Source organism: Meriones unguiculatus, chromosome 6 (assembly GCF_030254825.1).
Source record: "Meriones unguiculatus strain TT.TT164.6M chromosome 6, Bangor_MerUng_6.1, whole genome shotgun sequence".
Taxonomy (NCBI): domain Eukaryota; kingdom Metazoa; phylum Chordata; class Mammalia; order Rodentia; family Muridae; genus Meriones; species Meriones unguiculatus.
In genome coordinates, this window is record NC_083354.1 from 38,131,653 (window position 1) to 38,155,978 (window position 24,326).

At 47.6% G+C, this 24,326-nt stretch overlaps 1 protein-coding gene across 1 annotated transcript in view; it reads right to left on the bottom strand.

Moving 5' to 3' along the window:
• Nucleotides 1-436: 436 nt before the first annotated feature.
• Nucleotides 437-24,326, bottom strand: part of Susd5 (sushi domain containing 5) — a 46,581-nt gene continuing 22,691 nt past the window's right edge. The window contains exons 4-5 of the mRNA XM_021635746.2: nt 20,018-20,206; nt 437-3,907 (exon numbers count right to left, since the gene is read on the bottom strand). Coding sequence (XP_021491421.2) covers nt 2,613-3,907; nt 20,018-20,206 — 1,484 coding nt within the window. The 3' untranslated portion in view covers nt 437-2,612. The remainder of the gene's footprint in view (nt 3,908-20,017; nt 20,207-24,326) is intronic.

Consider the following 24,326-nt stretch of genomic DNA (forward strand, 5'->3'; position numbering starts at 1 on the left):
GAGGGGGCTCAGTGTGTGAGGCGCTCAGTGTGAGTGTGAGGCCTGGGCTTGATCCCCAGAACCCACATACAGTCTGGCGCACGACTGCAGATATATAGTCCCAGTGTTCCTGCTGAGAGATATGTGCCAGTCACAGACAGGCGAGCTAGCCTGGGGTACGCAGAGACGAACAACAGGACCCTCTGTCTCAAACAGTGTGGAAGGCGAGGATCAACACCAAGGTGGCCCTCTGATCCACACACACACAGCTGGACAGGTGGATATGCACACACACACACACACACACACACACACACACCATAGTCACACATAAAAATTTTTTTAAATGGTACAAATTAAATACATTTATCAAGTGTTTGGGGGAATAACTATTTATTTTAAATATATCTGAAGCTTTATATTAACAAAACCCTTCTCCCTTTCATTTTCATAAGCATTTGCCATTCTTAAGGCGTTTGCAGTGACAGCTGGGGTCCTAGTGAGCTGGCTACCCACGCCCTTCCAATGTACAAGCTCGTGTGTTCATTCGTATTCATTTAGATGACAGCAAATTGGTAAAATTACAAGCTAGTGCACTGAGATTACAGCCCACGTCTACAAAAGAAAGCACTGACACGTGTTAATAATTTACAATAAACTTATCAATGCATTTATATTAATACCACCTACTTCTGTGTGGGTATGAATTCAGTGTTCTGCGTTAATGGTTGTTACTGACAGAATCCCCATGTGGGGACCAAGGTTATCTTCCATAACTAGTCATAAAAATAGAAATGATATCTCAGAGATTAGAATCTAATTTAAAAATATACAGTCTCTGTGTTTACTCCTTCGAGTTCTTCTTTGGCTACATACAGAAAGCATCTTCTCCCGGTTCCTCCAGAGCAGAGGTGTTCTAGCAGGTTTCCTCAGGCCCTCATTTGACCATTTGCTCATTGGGATTTCGTATTGTGTTACACTGCTTTGTAGCTACCGAACCTTTTGCTTGCCCAAAGCTTGCATCAAACACAGGACAGCACAGGAAATACATCATGTGATCTTTTGTCTTCCTTTGGCAAAACACCATCTCCATTTTTTTTGTTTGTTTGTTTTTGTGGTGTCAGAGATTGAACTGGACCCGGCACCTGCTAGACAGTCGCTCGGCCACCACGCCACAACCCTGCCCACCTAAATTTTCAACTGTAAAACCACCACCAACAAAAAAACATATATCAGGATTTCTTGTGCCATACAAAAACACACTCCCATGGCACCTCGGAAAGAAATGTATGGCCTCCATCACTTTTAAACCTTCAAGAGGGCGATTCAGATGGAAAAACAGCAGTGTGCTTGCTTCTGAGCTAACACCCTGGAGATAGCCAGAGGCAACACTTCACTAGCTGCTTCCGGAAGCCTGGGTGGAGCAAGGCGGGGCACAGCGTTCACCTCCCTGGCTCCAGGACTTCCTGGGTTCCAAGCTCACCACAGAGGATAGAGACCAACGGCTCTCACCGTGAATGCGCATCAGAACCACCTGAAGATTTGGAGTTCAGAGATGGCCCAGCCCCAGGGGTTTGGCTTCCTGAGTCTGGGTGAGACTAAAGAATTTACCTCTCCAGCAGCTCCCCAGGTGATGTGCAGCTGGTCTGAGGACCATCCTTCTAGAAACAACACCCACTGAGACACCACCGGGTGGTCACTGTGAGAGGAAACGGCATGGCAGGCCCCGGGCACTCCATGTCCACTACCATTCCTTGTCCAATGCATCAAGCAGGTACATATTTGACCTAGCAGTCTTTGGGCTTCTTTCCCCCTTCCATATCCTTCCTTCCTACTGGAATACAGAGAAACAGTTAACCCTGAGACAGGAAACTAAAAGGTGTGTCTCTCTGCCAGCTCTGGTAGCCAACCCAAGGCACCTGTGGGCACAGGCCAGGCAGGGACACCCAAAGCTGTCCTCACTGGCACAGAGTTCGCCTTGTTCTTAAAACAACAAGTGTGGGCTGTCCCACACTGCGGGGCCAGAGGCCAGTGCGCACCTGATCACTCCTCATACCCCAAGGTCAAAACGTCAGTTTTAAGTTCTCTGCGATTTTAACAAAAAGAGAAACTCCAAAGTTGGTAAACTATGTTCTGGCTCTTGACTCATTTTTCCCCAGCGACATACTAAAAGGAAACAACCATTATTCTCTCCTGTCCCATTCCACAACTGGACATCTGTTTCCCAACAACATGGTCCTCAAACACACAGCTTATCAAAACTACTTCAGATATCTCGGGTGTGGGGTCTGTGCTTCTCCCTCTAAAGATGAGAAGACAACAGTTTGATGAAACAAAACGGGACTTTAAAACAGCAACACCCTAACCTGATACTGGAATAGGGACAAAGCAGGGGTCTGGGATTTGGGCAACGAACTCCAGGGCAGCTGGCTGAGGAGACCTTGTCATACGTGATGACGTCACCAACCCCTCTCTGCCCTCCAGGTGCCTCCCAGAGATGCTTCTCAGCATATAGAAGAAAGACGTGAACCCTAGGGGGTGAACCCTTTCCACCTCCGACCCTGAGACTCCTCAGTGTGAGCGGTCACAGTTAATCTTCCCAGTGGCCCCGTGAGGGCCCGTGCTGACGGAGGCTAGACCTTCTCCATCTCAATCTGCTGGTGGTAATGTCGAGTCTGCCGCTGTCCGACGTTCAGCTTGTAGACGGAGCTCTTGTGCTGGCACCTGCGGTAGCCCCACACTGCCCCCACAGCAGCCAGGAGCAGCAGGCCGCACAGGACGGTGACGACGGTGGCGATCACCGGGCCTTTCCTGAGGCTGGGACACTCCTCTCCGGCACACGGTGCCAGGGTTGGAAGCTGCTTCTCCTTGCTTGCACCAGGCCCAGGGCCCTCCTGTCCCAAGAAGTCCTCAGATAGCAGGTACGGGAAGCTGTCCTGAACCTCAGGAGCTGTGGCCTCTGATGGCGGCTGGGTGGTCTCCACCTCAGCCGGGGGGGTGTGTTTAAGCGTCGGCTGTGGAGTTGTTGGTGCAGTCTCTCGGGTGGAGGTGGTGAGGTCGAAGGGTAAGGTGGCCGTGGGTGACTGTTGCGTGGGGGCTCTCCGAGGCACGGTTGAATGATACTTAGTCAAATCACTATCCCTAGTATGGGGGCTCTCAGTCTCGGACATGTTCGTGGGCCCCGGAACCAGAGCCTCCACATCCAGCATTTGCGAAGGGCCGATCGAACTGTGCGTCGCGAAGTCGCTTGGCGAGGCGGTGGCGGTCTTATGCTCCCTGACTTTCCCAGTGGGCTGATCTGGAGTCATGAGAACACCTTCATCCAGTCCGACTGGCCCATCCTCTTTGTCCTCATCATCCTCGCGCCCCGTGTCTACCTTCCTCCAAGCCCCGTCTGTCACAGGGTAGCCGTCTAGCCAGGAGTCACCACTGCTGCTCACCCCTGGGTCCTCGGCCTTGCTGTTGTTCCTATCCACAAATGGCTCTGAGGGGCTGTCAGTGGTGGCATGGACAAGCCTGGTTTCAGACTCCCCTGGGACCAGTTCCCCTTCACTGTGATCGTCTCTGGCAAGAAGTGGCTCTTTGGTCTCATCCCCCACTTCCTTTTCCAGCTCTGGCTTGCGGAAAGTCTCAGCCGGAAACCAGAGCGAGTACTTCCGGTTTAGGCGGGATCCTGGCCAGTCAGTATGGACACTGCTCCTGGTGCCAGGCAAGCCTGTGGTTGGCACAAAGGCTTTTTCCTGGGCTATATTTTCTTTAGACACAGAAGGGAAGACCAGGCGACCTCGTTTTGGTGTCTCCTCAGAGGCATCCTCTTGAGCCTTTTCCTCTTCTCCCTCTGCCTGGGAGTCTTCCATGAGTTCCCTGAATGACACGGATCTGTCATCAGGAAAGTTTTCTTCATAGTCAATATGGGCCTCGGTCTCATCTGGGGGGAAAGAGGAGAAACTTCGTTAAAGCTGAAGACATGGAGTCAATGTGGAAAACCTGAAGGGGAACAGAACATGGAGACTGGAAGAGAATTAATAACTGTTGTCGCTTGGGAATCATAGCCACCCCCGAACAGTGTCCATTCAGATCATTTTAACTAAAATACAGAGCTTAACCATAGGCACTGAGGATCTATGAAATAAAAAAAAAAGTATACTTCTATACACTAGAAAATAACATTTAAAGATTTTCAGGAAACTAATAGTTTTAAGGGTACCACTTAGAATAACAATAAAAAAATCAGGTATGGTAATGCACGCCAGTAATCCCAACATTTGTGAAAATGAATCGGTGGGAAGGGGCGTGAGTTTGAGTCTCAGCCGTATAGTGAGACCCTGTCTCAAAAGTGGAGGGGGCATGCCTCTGGAGCTATAGCTCAGTTGGGAGTGTGCTTGCTAGCACACAGAGCCTAGTTTGCTTTCTGTTGCTGTGATAAATGCCGTGACCAAATGCAACGTGGTCAGCTCAGACTCCCAGGTCATAAGCCGTCATGAGGGAAATCAGAGCAGAAACCTGGAGGCAGGAACTGAAGCAGAAACCATGGAAGAACACTGCTTCCCAACATGCTCTCACGCATGCTCAGCTAGCTCCTCCGTCTCCATCTCTCTGGCTCCCTGTCTTCACCCCCTGAGACGGGGTCTCACTATGCAGCTCCGGCTGACCTGGAACTCTCTATGGAGACTAGGCTTGCCTAGTCTCAGGGTTACCTGCCTCTGTCTTCCAAGTTTAGCCAACTTTCTTATACGGCTCGGGTCCACAGTGGGCTGGGCCCTCCCAAATATCTATGACTCAAGACAGTGACCCACAGACACACCCACAGGCAAACCTGATCAAGGAAATAGGTGACTCAAAATTGTATCAAGCCAGCTGGGCACGGTAGCCCATGCCTGTGATCCCAGCACTCTGGAAGGCAGAGGCAGGCGAATCTCTGTGAGCTCAAGGCTAGCCTGGTCTACAAAGTGAGTCCAGGACAGTCAAGGCCAAAGAAACTCTGTTTCAGAAAAGAAAAAAAAAAGTTGTATCAAGCCATCTATAAACAGTAATCAGAACAGCACACAAGGCTCTTGATCTCCAGCACCACGTAACCCTGTTATCCCAGCACTAAGAGGATCAGAAACTCAAGGTCTTCCTCAGTGACCTAAGGAGTCCAAAGCCAGTCCAGGATATATAGGACTCTGTCTCAAACACACACATGTACAGCTATACACAACGCACACACGCATATGCACACACTAAAAATAAAATGTAAAAATATTGAATAAATAAAATTAGGAAATGGGTCAGGGCCACACATAGCTAACTAACCCTAGCACTGGGGGCTGGAGACAGGAAGATTCCTTAAGACTTGCTAGACAGCTAGACTAGCCAAACATAGAGCTTCAAATTCAGAAAGAGATTGTGCCTCAAAAACAAACAAACAAACAAAAGACAAGTGGAAAGAGCTGGGGAGATAGTTCAGTGGGCAAATGTGCTCACCATGCAAGCGTGAGGACATGAGTTCAATCCCCAGAACCCACATAAAACCTGGGTGAGTGTCACAAGCCTGTGACCTTCCAGTGCTCCTATAAGGAGAGACAGACAGGAGAACGTCCCGAAGCTCACGGGCCAGCTAGGCCTGTGTGTTGCTGTAGGAAAGCAACAACGACACCATCTCCACATGAAAAGCCAGGAGCAGAGCCCAAGGATGCTCGCTGTCGTGCCATCATTCCAGGTCCTGCCTGGCCCCAGCTCCTTCACCCCGAGACTTCACTGAAGGTCAGCTACCTGTCTTGAAATCTATAGTTCAGAGGCCTCTGTATGCAAGGTCTCACACATCGCACTGAATGAACAGCAGGTTTTCAGCTACAAACTGGACTTTAAAACAGGACACGCAAGATGGGATGACAAAACTTTTCTCTAAAATCAGCTGTCCTTGGGTGAGATCTTGGGCCTCAGGAATGAAAAGGTTAAGTCTGCCTGTATCAGCATTTATCAACTGGCCATGACAGAGAGATTGCCAATAGACATCTTCCCTACTCCTTCTTTTTGTCTTTTTTTTTTTTTTTTTTTAAGACAGGGTAGGGTCTCTCTCTATGTAGCCCTGGCTGGAACAATGTAGCCAGATTGGCCTTGAACTCAGAGAGCCACCTGACTCTGCACCCTCCCCAGGGTCCTATAAGCCCAAGGCTGGTCTTAAACTCAGCAAGGATGACCTTAAACTCCCCAGGGCCCCTGAGATTACATCATCACTAGACACCAGGGCCCAGCTTTAAATTGCCTATGTGTATGTGTGCATCACGTGTGTATTACTCACAGAAGCCAGAAGAGGGCGATAGATCCACTGAAACAGTAGTTACAGATGGTTGTGTGCTGCCATGTGGGTGGTGGGAATTGAACTTGGGTCCTCTGGAAGAGCAGTCAGTGCTCTTAACCACTGAGATATCTCTCCAGTCCCCTGATTACTGATTAAACTAGTAGAGTTTAGGGAGAGGACGGTTTATTATGATTAAAAAGCTACAACACTGGCCATGGGTTATTCAAAGGAAGGAATCAGACATTGAATCTGTAAAGATAAGGCATAATTCGGGCATTTTAAAAAGACTTCATTTATCTATCTATCTATCTATCTATCTATCTATCTATCTATTTATTTATCAGAAACAAGGTCTTTCAGGGTCTTGCTACACTGCCCAGGCTGGCCTATAATTCATCATCTTCTAAGTCACTGGGATAACAGACATTTATCCTCATGCCTGTCTCACAGAGGCATCTTTGAAGGCATGAAAGAGTAAATTGTTCTGGCCTGGGGATGCAGGCACAGTCTGAAGTAGCTCACACCCCACACCGCTCTCCAAAGCAGCTTTATAAGCACTCAGAACAGAAAACCTATTTCCAGAAGCCCAGCCCCAAACACAAGGGGTGCTGGCCTACGGCCAAGTGATGAGGAATGAAGGCTTGTCCCAAGTCCTCTCAAAAGACAGCATTGTCGAGTACACACACACACACACACCTCCCTCTGAGACCACTGTTGGCAGATTCATCATCAATAGGATGAGAGGTGATTTTTTTTTTTCCACTAAAACCAAATCTTATTGAGAAGATTGAGAAGAGACTTGGCTTTCTTCACAACCCCACAGGTTATTTTATGCTATGTCAGACCTGGGACAACTCAGGGGCCAGCAAAGCAGACCAGGTTCTCCCTGCCTCCCTCAGTCCCTACCTGTTCCAGGGTCCTCCTGGCTGGCACACCCCGCCCCCTACCCGAACTCTCCAGGCCAGGCAGCTGGGCTGCTCTTCCCTATATAGTCCTATCACATTGGTTAATCACCCTCTTTGTACCTTTCGGCCTCCTGGCTACTACACCGGGTTCCCCTCTGGGCCCTCCCGCCTTCCCTCTCCCCTTTCCCCTCTCCTCACACGGCTCTGGTCATGTCCACTCTGGATTCTCCCAGATGTCCAATTTGCTTTTAATTTAATAATAAGAATAATAAATAGGCTGGTGAGATGGCTCAGCAGCTAGGACTCTTGCTGTCAAGCCTGATGACCTGAGTTCTATATCTGGGATCCACATGGTGGAAGGAAGGAGCTGCCACAAGTTGTCCTCTGACTTCCGGCCATGTGCGTGCATGTGTACACACGAGCAAAGAGTGGCTTCTCTGAAGGCCGGGACCAGCATTTGTCTATATGGTTATGGCCATAAATATTGAGAAGGCATCTTGGCACCACAGCAATTTAGCTGCACCATAGTGAGTTCACCCTCATGGCTCCGATCTCTTCAGCCATGGTAGTTGATGTTGACTTTGTGTTTTGAGGCAGGGTTTTACATTGTAGCCCTGATTGGCCTGGCACCCATTGTGTAGACCAAGTTGGCCTTAAACTCAGAGATTCGCCTTTCTGTGCCTCCATAGTGCTAGGATCAAGTCACGTGCCACCACACCCAGACAGAAGCCAGTTTGTATAAAGCTTTATTTGATCTGAAGTCTATGAGCCAGATGGACAGAGCCTGGAAAAACCGCTGTACATCCCCTTTGTCACATGATTTATCCTGCCTTTTCTGTCTTTTGTTTTTGGTTGTTTGAGACAGGGTTTCTCTGTGTAGCCCTGCTTTCCTGGAACTCACTCCGTACATCAGGCTGGCCTCAAGTTCAGAGACCTGCCTACCTCTGCTTCCTGAGTGCTGGGATTAAAGGCGAGTGCCTCCAGGCCCAGCTCATCCTGCATGCTTAAGTATGTTGTGAAGGGAAGTAGCATCTTCAGTGGGAACAAGAGATGAGCCATGCTCTCACTCCCACTGTTCAGGGCAGGAGACACTGGCCTCGTGTACAACCTCCAAGGTATGTAGGATGGGGGAAGATCATTCTGCTTGGCCTAGGGAGTGGAGAGTGTCTACAGAGATGTTTAAAGTCACTCTAAGCTTGTGTGTGTGTGTGTATGTGTGTGTGTGTACCTGCCTTTAGGGTTAGAACACCTCTGGATGGTCTCCCAGGGCCCTAGCCAAACCCTTCCTGTCCCCAGATTCCCAGGCCCTGTAAGGTCCTGGCTCAGATATAGCTCTCACTGTGCCTGTTTTCCCAAAATCTCAAATGAGGACAAAGACCATCGAGTGTTTGCAAACGTCCTCCTCATGGGAAAGTATCCCAGGCCTGTTTTTTCTCACAGCCAACAGCCAAGTCTGTAATTTACTAAATTTCAACCAGAAAGAACATTCTGCCCAGAGATGCAGAAGGCCGGCCCTTTGCTATTCAGGTGCGACTTCTCAGCTGCCCTCACGCCTGCACTGTAGGTCCACACACGGCTCATGCCACAGGAGCCTGGGCCTGGAGCCTGCAACGGACAGAGCAAGGCTAGGGGAGGAGAGCTTGTAGGTTACCCGGCAATGCCAGGCCATCCACTGGACATTTCTATGAGACTCCTGCTTTGGGAAATGGAGACCGAAGAAGTCAGGGAGAAGTTTGGCCTGTGTCTTGTTTAAAGCGGAACCTGGTGGCTCATGCCTGTAATCCCAGCACTTGACACAATGAGGAGGAAGGATCACTGTGAATTTGGGCTTTGAGAATTGACTTAAGCCTGGGCTACAGTGTGAGAATCTGACTAAAACACCAACATTCAATCAGTTTTAACGAAGCATGATAGTACATGCCAGCAATCCCAGTATTTGGAGACTGAGGGCACAAGGATTGGCAGTGAGACCAATTTGGGCTACAGAACGAGACTCTATTTTTAAAAGAAAAATAAGCTGAGTGGTGGTGGCGCACGCCTGGGATCCTAGCCCTCAGGAGGGAGAAGCAGGTGGATCTCTGAGTTCAAGGCCAACCTGGTCTATGCAGTGAGTTTCAGGGCAGCCAGAATTATACAGAGAAATCCCACTTTAAATAAACAAATAAATAAAGGAAATATAGATTTTAATTTAAAAACTAATTTTAGGGGCTGGAGAGATGGTTTAGCAATGAAGAGACTGGCTGATCTTTCATAGGATCCAGGTTTGATTCCCAGCACCCATATGGCATGCTTGTTTTCCCTGCATATATGTCTGTGTACCAGTGTATGTCTAATGTCTGAGAGAGCCAGAAGAGGCATCCCCTCAAAGTGGAGTTACAGATGATTGTAAGCACTCATGTGGGTGCTATGGTCTTCTAGAAGAGCAGCCAGTGCTCTGAACTGCTGAGCCATCTCTCTAGCTATTTTCTGCGTTTACTTAAAGTATACAACATGAGGGCTGGTGAGATGGCTCAGCCAATAAAGGTGCTTGCTGCCTAACCTGATGACCTGAGTTCCACCCCAAGAACTCAAATGGTAGACCTTGTCCCTCACCTGTGTGCATTGGTTCATCTGCACACACACACACACACACACACACACACAGACACGGACACACACACAGCATATCAAGAACTAAATGTAAAAAAATAAAAGTTGGGTGGTAGTGGCCCAGGCCTTTAATCTCAGCACTTGGGAGGAGAGGCAGGCAGATCTCTGAGTTTGGGGCCTGGTCTACAGAGCAAAGTCCCAAGCCAGCCAGGGCTACACAGAGAAAACTTGTTTTGAAAAAACAAAACAAACAAACAAAAAGATTTCCGTCATGTTAAGCGACGCACATTGAGAGCAAATGTCACACAGTGAAGGAAATTGGCATCCAACATCTCAGAGATGCCCACTGTGTTACTCTGTTTAAGAGCAGCTAAAACAAAACAAAACAAAAACAAACAAACAAAAAACCGGAAGGAGTTAAAGACCATAGAGAAGGAAGATGAAAGCAGCTTCCTGAGATGGCAGCTTCTTGTTCCAGGAAGGCATGGGTCGGGTACCTAAGCAGGACTAATACTGGAAAAGGGAGGACCCAGGGTGCCCTACGGAATCCTCAAGCCTGCGTCTCCTTAGTGGACTTCCGGCTATACGGCTCTCCCACCCTTAAGGAACGAAGTGTTTCCTTCCCTCTCTTTCTCCGAGCCAAGGCATGACCACTAGAATCCTTTTACCTAGAGCCGTTCATTGACCACGAATTTCACAAGTAGAACAATTCCATTGCATGTGAGTCAATCATGTCTAAATCTCTATACTCGAGCTGCTTACAGTGTCTCTTGCACATATTTCCAGCTATCCAAGAGGCTTGTTTTAATAGAGCAAACTGTGTGTTTCCACTTCTGTAAAGAAGGTTGGTTGCTCCCGTTGTACAGGATATGCTTGGTTACATGTAGACAGGAAGTACGTCAGGATGTATGCTTGCTCTTGATTAGATGAAGGTGGGAAGTGTGCAGCTATGTGGGCTTTGCCTTTATAAGTCCCTCACTTATGTAATTTCTTTCTCTACCTTGGGAATCCTGAGTATGGACCTGGCCAGTATTTAACAAAGCTTGCTTCAAATTTAGCTCAAAAACGGTGGTGGCGGTCTTATTCTTGTCCAGTGGGATTAACAAAACCTAAATCAATAACACAGGGTTGATGACTCATGCCTTGTTATCACAAAGACTTGAGCTCCATCCCCAGAATTCAGTTCAAAAAGGAAGCTCACACTGGGGAGGTAGAGATTGGTGAGGTGGTTTGAACGGGAATGGCCCCTGTGGGCTCATACATCTGAATGCTTAGTCATCAGGGAGTGGATTTGGAACCACTTGAGAGGGATTAGAAGGTGGGGCCTTGTTGGAGCAAGTGTGTCACTAGGGGTGGGCTTTGAGATCTCAAGAATCCAAGCCAGGCCTGGTGTCCCTCTCTTCCTGCTGCCTGCAGATCTGGATGTAGAACTCCAGCACCACGTCTGCCTGCATGTCACCAGGCTCCCTATAATGACAATGGACTAAACCTCTGAGAGTGTAAGCCAGCCCCAGTCAGATGCTTCCTCTTATAAGAGGTGTGCTGGTCCTGTGTCTCTTCACAGTGATAGAACAGGTAGATTCTTAGGGTTCACTGACTGCTAAGCTGGGCAGTCAGTGAACCTCAGGCCACCGAGACAGCAAATTTCAAACAAACAAACTTTTAAAGATGGCCCAGTGCTTAGGAAAACTTGCCACTCTTCCAGAGGACAGAAGTTGGATTCCTAGCACCCATAGCAGGTGGCTAACAAGTACTTGTAACTCCAGCTCCAGAGATTCCTACTGCCCCTTTCCGGCTTCTGCAGGCATCCACACACGTGACATGTACAACACAGATATACACTCATACGCTTATTTTTTTTTTGGGGGGGGGGTACTCCATGATATGGTTTCTCTGTGTAGCTTTGGCTGTCCTGGACTGGCTTTGTAAACCAGGCTGGCCTTGAACTCACAGCGATCCACCTGCCTCTGCACACTTTTTTTTTTTTTTTTTGGTAAGGAATAACACCTTAAGTTTTCCCCATGCACACACATGTATCCATCTACACACAAACATACATGAATACACAGAGAACCACAGGAGACTAGGTAAATAAATAAGCCCTGGATTATTCAGCCCATGGGATTTGTTCTTGGCATCGCTGACCTTCCCTGCCTTTTTCTCCCTTTCCCTCAACCCCTCAAGTAGCTTTAATAGCCACCCACGTACATTTGCATGTCTGTAGTTCTCACAGAGAGGTGGTCAGGGGCTGATGTCCAGAGGGAGGCCAGAGCTTCAGGGTTCTCCTGATGCCACCACTTCCCATCCTTGTCATGTCACATTTTGGGAAAGCTACACACAGATTTTTCTTTGCCCTCTCTCTGGTCCTGGTTACACAGCCTTTAAAAATAGTCATTTTAAAAAAAGACATCCAGACATGCCAGAAATAACTAGTGGCTCAATGAACCTCTGTACAAATATGGTCATATTGACGAGGGAATTCTAAATTCAGCTTTGGGCTCATGTTTGAGTCAATGAGGAAAATGGAGCCCAAATGGCAGAGAAAAACAGAGACCAAAGTTGATTTAGGAAGCCAAAAGTACACCTTCCAAAATGAGAGCAAAAGGGGGAGGGTGTGGCTCAAGGAGAAGAAAGTTTGGGGAGTGAGATCCTGACCCTGAGGTTCCTGGCAGAGGCACCCCTACTCCATGAGGACACTGAAAAGACACAGGCCTCCTTTAAATCCGGCTCTGTAATTTCTTTTCCCAAGTCAAGGAAGCTTTGTGAACCTCAGTTTCCCCACCTGTACACTGGAGCTAGCCATTAATATACTCACACCTAGAAAGACTAAATGAAGGAAGTAAAAGACTAAATGAAATGTAAAATGCCTTTTGCAGAAAGGTGCAGAGGCGAGTTGGGGTGGTAGGCATGTTGGAGTGATGGAGCTGTTCTGTTTTTAATATTTTTATTTTATGTTTATGGGTGTTTTGCCTGCATGTATGGGCTGTGCACCAGGTGTGTGCCAGGTGTGTGCCTGGTGCCCGAAGAGACAAGAAAGTGACCTGATCCAGTGGAGTTACAGACAGTTGTGAGCCTCCCTGTGGGTGCTGGGAATCGAACCTGGATCCTCTGGAAGTGGAAGGACAGCCAGTGCTGTAGCCACTGAGCCATCTCTCCACCCTGGTGCTCTGTATTTGATTGTGACAGTGGGTTCGCAGGCGTATCCACCTGGGATCACTCGTTAATTTTATATTTTAAGTGGGTGGCTTGTCACAGTAAGCTTTAAACAGGTTTAGGAAGAAACTGTCACAGTCCCAGGGCAGAGATGGTGAGGGACAGCTATCTGGAACTGCTCTTTTCTTGGTGCCTAACAGGGAAGTGTCCTGTGTCCACGGCTGATCAGACCAGAGGAGTTAAAGGGAAAGGCGGGAGAAAGCTGGGCGCGGAGGCAGACATTTATAACCTGACCGTTGGAGGTGCAGGCAGGGGATCTGGACTCACGGACACGCTCAGCTCCATAATGGTTCTAGGAAAGTTTGAGCAACAGGAGACCTTACCCAAAGACAAACAAACAAACAAACAAACAAACAAAAACTCTTAGGAACCATGACACAGAGAAATCAAGCCTGTTCACGGGGCAATGGTACCTGCTTCGAGCTCTGAGGGCCAGAGTGGGATTTCTGGGTCCCACATGACGGAAGGAGGAAACTCACACCTGCAAGTTGTCCCCTGACCTCCACATGTGCACCATGGCACACACTCCCACACAAAATAAATAATAAATGTAACAAATGCAAAAAAGCCTAAAATAAACGCACGCACACACACACACACACACACACACACACACACACACATCACAGATAGACAGACAGGCACACACACAGATCTTCAAACATTTTATTTACTTTCATGTTTGTTTTGTTCAATGAGAATCGGCCCCTTTGCCTTTTTAAAACAGGAAACTGCTTCAGATTGGAGAGCAGTCATTTGGGGAAGTATGCAGAGAAACGTTAATTCAGAACATGGTTGCTCTGGCAAGAGATCACATCCAAAGACCTTCTAGGTCTGTGTGATCCAGCTGGAATGCAAACATGCTTTTAATCAGGAGACAGAGGCAAGCAGATCTGAGTTCTAGGCCAGTCTGGTACAAGCCAAGTGTCAGGTAAAGAAAAGCTTAGGTCCAGGCACGGTGGTACATGTCTTTAATCCCAAACAATGAAGGTAGAGTTAGTTTGTAGAGGAAGCACCCATGTTTGAAAGTGATGTCTAATTGAGTGGCAGAAACAGTGACTAATCAGAGAAAGACTTGATAGAATAGGACATGCCCAACTCTCATGAGAAGAGAGAGGCAGTGAGAGACAGAGGAGGCGGTTTTATCAGGACAGTAATAGAGAGACAGGTTGCAGAGAGAGAGAACTCAGGTGAAGAAAGAATGATCCAGAGAATGAGAAGGAGCCAGATTAGAGCCAGATTAGATTGCTAGAGATAGTTTGAGGCCAAACAGAGTAATTCAGAGGCTGAGAGGGAAGCCAGATAGAATTAGTCAGCTGGGAGAGGAGTTTGAGCCAGAACAGCTGAGTTGAACCAGCCAGCCCAGAACTCAGTAAGAACAAAAAAGGGTGAGCTTGTTCAGCAGTAAGTCTCAGAGGCTGAAAACATTCTAGGCCTAGATTAGATTGTATGGAGACTAGAAGCTTCCAGGACTAGGCCTAGGCTAGCAGACAGAGGCAGTCAGCCTCAAGACAACTGAAACAGGTGAATAAAAGTTCCTTTTACAGAAGTATGTTGAGAAGGGCTGGATCTGGGTGCACATGGGTTAGGATAAGAGATAAATCATCCTTGTCAGGTGGACTGACCCATGCCACGTGCTATCACGGGCCAGCTTCTTAAGCGCTGTGCTTATAGAGCTGAGCCAAGCCAACTGCTATTCACCAGGTGCCTCAAGGAGCCCAGGAGGTAGAGGACGAGGAGGAAGCCAGGAAGCCGCGTTTTGGGAGATGTGCAAAGACGTCGTGTTTCTACATAGAACGGTTCAATGGATTTAATGACTGCAGAAATCAAGCAAATGAAAGCCAAGAAATGTGCAACACTTCCAGCCCGCAGAAGGTGCTGCGAGCCTTGTATTCAGCGGGTTTGCTGATTGGGGGTTGTGCCAGGGCTGCAGTGCAGCCAGGAAGTAATTACGATAAGGAAGGAGACCAAGGTCACATTCTACAACCCTTCCCGCATCCCAGGACCCTTGGACTCACAGATATTCTGCCCCTGCCTGCTGAGCTCTGGCATTGAAGGTGTGCACCACCAGTGACACATTTTAATTCCCCCCTCACGGAGGAGACAAGGAAGGCAGGCTGCAAGGGGTGATGAGGGCTTTCTCACTTTAAAAATAAAAGTGTGTGTGTGTGTGTGTGTGTGTGTGCATGTGTGTATGACAGCACATATGTAGAGGTCTGAGGGCATTTGGTTCTGTCCTTCTGCCATGTGGGACCTTGGGATCAAAGTCAAGTCCTCAAGCTTGATGGCAAGTACCTTTACCCACTGAGTCATTTCATTAGCCCTAACTCTTGTCATTTTAAAGATTGTTTATTTAAGATGTTTAAATGATGGAAAGATGTGAGGTGAGCTGAAGACAGAACGCCTCTCTCAGTTCTCCTGAAAGGATGAGAACTATTTATTGTCTACATTTAGCCCAGGTGTTCCTGAGGTCCAGCAAGCCCTGACCACTAAGCTAACTGTGCTGGCTGTGTTTCCCCTCACATGCTGCTATTTTCTAGCTTTGGCTTTAGAGCCCTGGTCTGGATCTAGCTATTCAGTCTTCCATTCTCCTGTCCAAATCCACACATCTTGGTTTCCATTCCCAGGTTGGCAGCGCCGTCTGGCATGCCTCTCCTGTTGCTCAGTATCTAGCTAAAACTGGTTGCTGCTCTAATTACAGAAAACCTTGATGCTCTGCTCTTTAAGCATGGATGCCACTGATTTCCATGCCGGGTCTGGTTTCTATTGGGCTCTTACTATGCCAAGCCCGTGTCCTTCAGGGCCATTTTTCTCTCTGGGCCCCTGGTGCAGTGAGAAGAGTTCCCGCCCTGGTCACACGAACCTACTGTTGGCCTCCTAACGTGCCTCTGTGGCTCATGGACTCTCTCCTCTCCATTGTTGTTTCTTGTGTCCTCCAGTACCATGGCTGTCACCTGACCTCGGCATGACGTGGTCCTATGGCCCCTGCCCCTGGCTCCAGAAGATATACACTCTGTGTGGCCAGAGTAGGAAAGAATGGCTGCGAGCAAGGAAGGCTGAAGCAGAAAACCTGGGAACTGAAACCTTTAGCCCTCACTCCATGGTAAGCCCTAGGACCCCAAAAGGCCACCGGGACCCTCTACCCCACGTTCCATAGGTTTGCTTAGTTCTTGTTTCCAGACTGTCTTGTGTAGCCCAGAGTGGCCTCTAACATGCTGTGTGGCAGAGGTGACCTTGAGTTTTTAGCCTTCTTCCATCTCCCTAGGGCTGGGGTGACAACTACCATTTCTGTGGTGTGGGGAATCAAACCTGGGTCTTCATATATGCTTCTGTAGCACCCTGACAACTAAACTACCCCCAACTTCCACACGTTCCAATTATGCTTTCTGTAAGTCTGTGGTGTCAGGAAACTGGCTGATCCTACTCTTAGCTAGTCTTTCCTCTCCTCTCCATTCTCTGTCCTCCTCCTTTCCTTCCTTCCTTCCTTCCTTCCTTCCTTCCTTCCTTCCTTCCTTCCTTCCTTCCTTCCTTCCAAACAAACAAACAAAACAATCTTCCCCAATCCTCAAAATACCTCACATCGCCCAGGCTAGCCTAGGTGTCTAAGAATACCATCAAACTCATGATCTCCTGCCTTCACCCCCCAACTGCTGAGATCACAGGTGTGTGTTACCACACAGAGGCACGGACTCACAGCCTCACACATGCTAGGAAAGCACTCCACCAGTTGACACCACAAACCCACAGTCTTTTTCTGTTTCCTTTTCAGACATATTTTCATGTAACACAGGCTGGCCTTGAACTTGCTATTCAGTGAAGGATGATCTTTCAACTCCTGCTCTTCCTGTCCCCACCTCCCAAGGGCTAAGATTCCAGGCACGTGCCACTATGACCATGTTGGTGAAAGTATTCTGCACACACACACACACACACACACACACACACACAATTTCTTACTAGGACACAGACATTTTAAATGCTAAATCCTCAGAGTAAGGAAAACTGTAACGGTCTGTCCACCCAGCCAAGCGCAGAAGCCAGCATCAGTTGAAAGCTCTGACTCCTCATTGCAGTGAGAAAATAAACACCTTCTAGAATGCACAAAACCTGCATTTAGTTCTCATCCTCCCTGGGCCAGTAAACCACCCATTTGGTAGATGGGTGTGGCTCACAGGAAGGTGCAACTTCAGCGCCTCTGGAAAATATTAAGGGTCTGGGCGAGGGTAAGCACCAGACAGTTGATAGGCAACACCCATCAGCACCTGGCCCCATCAGTCACGTAGTTCCTGGGAGCTAACAAGCAAGTGGAGATAACGGTTTGCAGACACTTCTGTAATAACTACACAGGGAGAAAAAAATTTAAATCTATGCTAACCAAAAAGTGTATTTATAATGGGAATCTATTCGATGTCATATAATTTATCTATCTATCTATCTATCTATCTATCTATCTATCTATCTATCTATCTAATACCAAAAAGGTCTCAATAGTCACAGAGTTTGCAGATGGTCTATGGCTAAACCACCCTCTGACATTATAAAATGAATACAACAAATAACACCACATTCATTAAAACCTGCTCTGAAGAGAGACAAGATTAATCCACAGACTGGGAGAGAATTTTTTTTTTTTTAACAGTTCTGTTTTTGGGCTGAACTTGGTGGAACGTTTGCTTAGCGTTCACGAAGCCCTGGGTCTTAGCTCCAGCCCTATGGAAACTCCTGCTTCTTAATTTTTCAACTGGCAGAGAAAACAAAAACAAAAATGTTGATCGTATTAAGAATTTGTCTCAAGAAAAAAACCCAAACCAAAACCAACCAAACAAGCAAAAACAAAACAAAAACAAAAACAAAGGCTGGGTGTGGTGGCACACACCGTTAAACCCAGCACTCTGGTGCAGAGGCAGGTAGTCTCTGTGAGTTCGAGACCAGCCTGGTCTATATAATGAGTTTCAGGATGGCCCAACCTATGTAGAGAAGCTCTACCACAGAAAAAAGAAATAAAGAAAGAAAAGGAACAAGGCAGGAAAGATGGCTCTTTATAAATAAGCTATACCTCCCAAGGTGAGAAACATATTAATTATGAATGTCTCATAAAAAACCTATGGTATGTAAGTAGGTATTTTTTCTTTCTTTCTTTCTTTCTTTCTTTCTTTCTTTCTTTCTTTCTTTCTTTCTTTCTTTCTTTCTTTCTTTCTTTCTGCTTTTGCTTGTTTGTTTTGTTTTTTGAGACAGGGTTTCTTTGAGTAGCCAGGCTGTCCTGGAACTCACTTCTATAGACCAGACTGGCTTCAAGCTCAGAGATCTGCCTGCCTTTGCCTCCCAAATGCTGGGATGAAAGGCTTGCACCATCACCACACTGTACCGACTGGCTACAAATGACCATTTCTAAGTATTTAGGGAAGATGGCAAAGCATTTCAGCTGACAGTTGATATGAGGAGAGCTTGCTGCTGGGTTGACGTGTCATGACTTCACTACCATTGGTGAGATGAACATTTTGGCTGATTCATAGCTGGCAGTCCTGAAGGCTGCTGGGATTGTGGACTCTGAGCTATCACACACTTCTCACGGAGGGTGTGATGGTTGATGCTGATCCACAGGATCTTAATCACAGACTAAGACAAACCTCTAGCCATGTCTGTGAGAGGTTCTCCATCTTCGGTTAACTGGGCTGAGGAGATCTAAATGTGGAGGTGCCACTCTGTGGCCTGGGGTCCTCAGCTGCATGAAAGGGAAGGGAGCTGGGCACGCTGCCCTGCTTTGTGACTGTGGGTGTCGCGTGTCCGCGTGCTCTCCATGCCATACCTCTCCCCACGGGGAAGGACCGTGTCCCTTTGAACATAGAGCCAAGACCACCCCCTCTTCCCTTAAGTCGCTTCTCGTCAGAGATGTGGCCACAGCGACGGGGGGGAGTAACTAAACCAGAAGGTCAACTGCTGAGGCCTGTCTTGAAAACCCTTCGTGAGCAATCACTAACACTGGACTGGGTCCCGCTCACAGGAGACAGTGGCAAGACTCTTCCTGAGAACCAAACGACTTGGACGACAGCTCGTGGCGCACAGATGCTGACAGCCATGAAGTGGAAACAGGCCAAATGTCCCCTCTGGCAGTCTGACATACAAGTTGTATCACACTACGGATAGTAATTAGCAATGGAGGCATCAATAAAACAAAGCAAAACTTTAAGGTGATGTGGGTGGACTGCAGGGTCCCCGTGGTGTTCCAGTAACCGCCGAAAGTCCTTCATGACCTACAGGACATTTGGGGACAAACTGTCCTAAATAGAATACCGTAGCAGGGCTGGGAGGATGGCTCTGTGGTTAAGACGCTTGCTGTGCAAGCGTGAGGACCTGAGTTTGGATGCCCAGATGTGCCTGTAAATGCTGGATGGGTGCAGTAGTCTATCTCTGAGCCTCAGAAGGTAGAGGCAGAGCAAGCTGGCCAGCTAGACTCTAACTGTGTTGGTAAACTCTAGATTGGCAGGTATACATTCAGGCAGAACACCCGTAACACATAATATAATATAAATTTAAAAAAAAGAAAGCAACTTAGAGTCAAGCTGGGTGGTGGCAGTGCACACCTTTAATCCCAGCATTCCAGGGGCACAGGCAGGCCAGCCTGGTCTACAGAGTGAGTTCTGGGACAGCCAGGACTACATAGAGAAACCCTGTCTCAAAAAACAAAGCGCTTTGGCCTAGGAGCAAGATTGCCCTCAGCAGGGGGCTGGAGAAATGGCTCAGTGGTTAAGAGCACTGCCTGCTCTTCCAAAGGACCCAGGTTCAATTCCCATGGCTAGCTCACAACTGTCTATAACTTCAGTTCTAGGGATTCTAATACCTTTGTACCAATGCACAGAAAATAAAATTAAAAAAGGGTTTTCCTTAGCAAACAGGAGGTGGGTTAACCCTTCCCCTCCAGCAGTAGATAGAGATTGTGGCTGTATTCATATCGCATTTGAAATGCCCCAAGCACTCATCTTCCCAGCTGTAGAGGTTCTCAGGACGGGGGCTACCTGTGAGGCCTCATGGACCCCACGGAGGCGCTTACCTTTCCCGCAGGCCTGAACTAGTCCGTACCACTCCCCACAGCTGTTGCACAACAAGGTGAAGGCAGTTTCTCGCCGGCCTGCGACAGAGCCAGGGGCACACACGTACAGCAGCTCATCCCCCATCTCCAAGCCGGTTCGACCCTGGAGGACGGTGTGTGGGAAGGACGGTGGGTCGCCACACGGCCTCTCTGTGGAAAAGCAGCAACAGTCAGGGTCTCCAAGACAGGAGAGCTAATCTCGCTTGATGGGACCTAGAATCAGCACGGAAATGAATCTCTGGGCAACTCTACATGGGTTTCCTAGATTGGGTTGAGGTTCGAGAACCTTAACGTAGGGGCGCCACTTCATGAGCTGTGGTCCGGGACTGATGCCAAGCAGAATGCGGAACATGGCGGCCCGCGCCTGTGATCCCAGCACTTGGGAGGCAGAGGCAGGAGGATCGCTGTGAGTTTGAGGCCAGCCTGGTCTACATAGGAAGTTTCAAGATAGTCAGGACTAGAGAGAGAGACAGACAGACAGAGACAGAGAGGACGCTGACTGGGGATGCAGGAGCGGAGCCTCCTTCCTCGTTTGTGGACTGTACCCTCAGCCTGTGAGCAGAGAAACCGCTCTTCCAGTTGCTTCTCTCGGAACCCTACCCCAGCATCACGCCAAGGAACAACTCATATAGAACACAACTTCTATAGGACCTGCCCAGTCTAGGAGGATAAAACTGCAGAGTGAACCCACCTATCCCCACGCCCTGTCTCCTGAGCACACCTACCCCCAGAACCAGGATCCCAGGGACAAGATCATTTAGCTACTCATGGCCTGGCAACATGCCTGACATAGAGGAAGCACGAAAACAAACAAAACAAAAAGCTTGTGGAATGACTCAATGTGGTACGAAGCGCTACAGTTTGTGTTTCAGAACTGCCGGATACCAAGACCTCTTGGAGGCTCCTTGATGACCCTGACTTACAAGCCTAGCAGCAGCTCCTTTTGCCTTGGTAGGATGGAGGAGTCAGTGTGTTGCTAAGAGACCTACATACATGCTTATTAGATATTATTAGTGCTTCTTAGATGTTGACATCTGTCTGGCAGCTGATGGAAACATAGCTACCAGTACACACAAACACATACAGATGGAAGTGTTTATTCTATACAAATATCAATGCACAAATACAGAATTACATACATACAATAGTTGGATGGATAAAGAAAATGGCACATAGGCAGAATAAGTTTTTATTTTATTTCCCTTGTGTGTCTATGGCATGCACACATGTATCCGTGTACATGTGTGTGCATGTAGGATAGCTTCCTCTCCTTCCCATCCTCCTCACTGAGGCAGGACCCTCAGTCACACCCGCTGCTCTCCCATCTGGCTGTTCTCACTAACTCTGGCCTCTTGAGGCTGGGGTGAAAGGCCGGCCGCCACGTTCACCTGGCATTTGCGTGGATTCTGGGGGCCTGAACTCTGCTCCTTGTGCTTACCCGGCAAGCACATGAGCCCCCAAACCATTCCCAACAAAGGAAACTTTACGCAGCCACAGAGGAAAGGGAACCCATGACATTTTCAGGAAGATGGGCGCAACTGTAAGTCATCATGTTAAGCAAACTAAGCCAGATGCAGAATGACAAATTCCACACATTTTGTCTCGTATGTGGAGCTGAAATTCAAAATTACATAAAAATGCACACGAAACATCTGCTTAACATTTATTTATTGTTACGTGTCTACACATGGTGCATGTGTGGAGGAGTTTGGGGCAGTCTATTTTCTCCATCTGCTGTGTGCATCTCGGGGATGGAACTCAGGTTGTCAGGCTTGGCAGCGAGTTCCTTCACCTGCTGAGCCATCTCCCAGACCCAACATGGGTGTGTGTCTGCACAAACGGCATTCAGTTATACATATTACTGAGAACTCTGTTTTGTCCGGTTAATGCACTATTTTATAAAAGTATTTTAGACTCGCAGCAAAACTGAGGGGAAAGTACACTGAATTCCTATACACCTACTTCCCTCACAACCTCAAGCTGCTTCCTTCGTCAGGCATCCCCCACGCAGTCACATTCCTTACACAGAGGCACTCCCCCAAAGTCTACCACAGCCCTCACAGTTTGCTCTTGGATCTGTACATCCATGGGTTTGGAGAAGGGTTTCTAGACACAGGTCCTCCACTACAGTATCCCAAAGAGTGCTTTCTGGTCTAAAAAGCTACGGTGTACTTCCTCCCTCCCTCCTGTAACCCTGGCAACCACTGGATCATGTAGAGCGCCAATGTGGGGTCTGGGGAGATGACTCAGAAGATAAATTAGGACCCGAGTTAACACTCACAACTCACTTACAAAATAGGGGTGGGGCGGGGCATTCCTGCAATCCCGGCTTTGGGGAGGCGGGCCGGGGCTTCCCCCGGCCGCCAGCTCAGCCTGCTTGGTGAGTTCCAAGGGGAAAAAACAAAAAGAGGTACCCTGTCTCAAATACAATGCCAACAGCACCGGAGGTTATCTCCTAGTCTTCACTCACACACCCAAGTGCACGTATAAATACATTCCCACCCCCCAAAAAACAATTTCAATTTAGTAAGATTGTCAACTGTCTTTCAAAGTAGGCGAGGCAGCAAATAACAGTGACTAAAAGACTCTATTGTCTGTGCTCTTGCGAGGACTCTAAGGTGCCAGAGTTTTGGATTTTGGCTGGTTTGATAGAAATGAAGTTGTGATGGTCAGTTTTGATTGACACAAGCTAGACTCATCTGGATGGCCGGTCTCAGTGAGGGACATTGGGTTGGCCTGTGGACACGTCTGTGGAGACTGTTTTAATTCAGTCAATTGGTGTAGGAAGGCCTCGCCTTCTGTGGGAAAAATCATTCCCTAGGCAAGGGGTTCTGAACTATGTAAGAGTGAAGAAAAATGCACACAGAAAAGCAAGCAATGTGTGGGCATATATGCATTTGCTCCCGCTCTGCTCCAGAGTATGGTTGTGATGTGACTCCCTGTTTGAAGTCCCTGTGCTTATAGACTGTGCTCTTATACTATGGACTAAAATAACCCCTTTCTTTCTCCATGATCTGCTTTTTATCAGGGTATATTATCACAGCAACAGAGCTAAACTATACCAGTGATAGTATGTGTTTCTCTTTTCATACACTTGCTATCTCTGATTCTTTGGTGAGGTATTTATTCAGGTATTTTTTTCCATTTTAAAAAACAAGTTGTTCTTATTATTGCTGAGTTTTGAGAGCTCTTTGCTTCATGTGGCAATCCTTCATGGCTTCTGCAGACCTGTCCCAGCCTATGGCACCTCTTCTCATTCTGTTTGTGTTGACATCTGTGGGAAAGAATTCAATCTAAGAAGCCCTACTTATCAACTGCATCTTTAACAGCTTGTCCCTTTGGTGTCATGTCTAGAAGCTCCCTGCCATATCCAAGGCACCTGGGCTATTCCTGTGCTATCTTCAGGAGTTTGGGGCTTACTGATTTATATTTGAGTCTGGGATTCATGTTGAGCTCTCTTTGTGAGGGGTTCAAGGAAAGCTTCTGGATGCCTGGCTTCTCTGGTATCTAAGTTGCTAAAACTGTTTTTATTCCACCATGGTTCTTTGTTCCTTTGTCAAAGACCAATTGGCTGAATTTACATGACTCTAGTTCTGAGCTCTCTGTTCTGATCTATGGGTCTTATTCTCCCCCAAGCCACACTCTCTATCGCTTCCTCTGACTTTACAGGAGTCCTGAAATCCAGCCGCAGCAGAGCTCTGATGTTGTTGTTTTTATTGAGTTGGCTGTTTTGAGTCCTTTACTGATATTGTCTATAGCAATTGATTATAACCATAAAATAACTTCTGGGCATTTTGATTATGGTATTGTATCAAAAGAAATTAACTTGGGAAGACCCGTGTTCACAATATCGTCTTACTGTTCACATGGAACATTTTTCTTTATTTCTTCAGTGTTTTGTAGTTTTCATCATACTTAACCTTAGTTAACATTAGTTTTAGATTTAGATCTTAGATCTAGGTGTCCCATTTTGCGGGCGCTCCTATAAGCGCTATGTTTTGAATTTCAAGTTCCACTGTTCACTGCTGTTACACAGGAAAGTGAAATATTCACTTTTGTTAATTCTGTATTCTTGTTTTCTTTCTGTTGCTGTGATAAAATATTCTGACTAAAAGCAACTTAGGGGACAAAAGTTTGTTCAGCTTCTGATTCCAGGTCATAGTCTGCCATTGAGGGGAGGTCACAATCCAGACGGAAGAGAGACACGAATGCTCGTGTGCTAGCTCACCTTTTTGCCTGTGCTCAGCTCAAGGTCTCCACTCTTGTACGT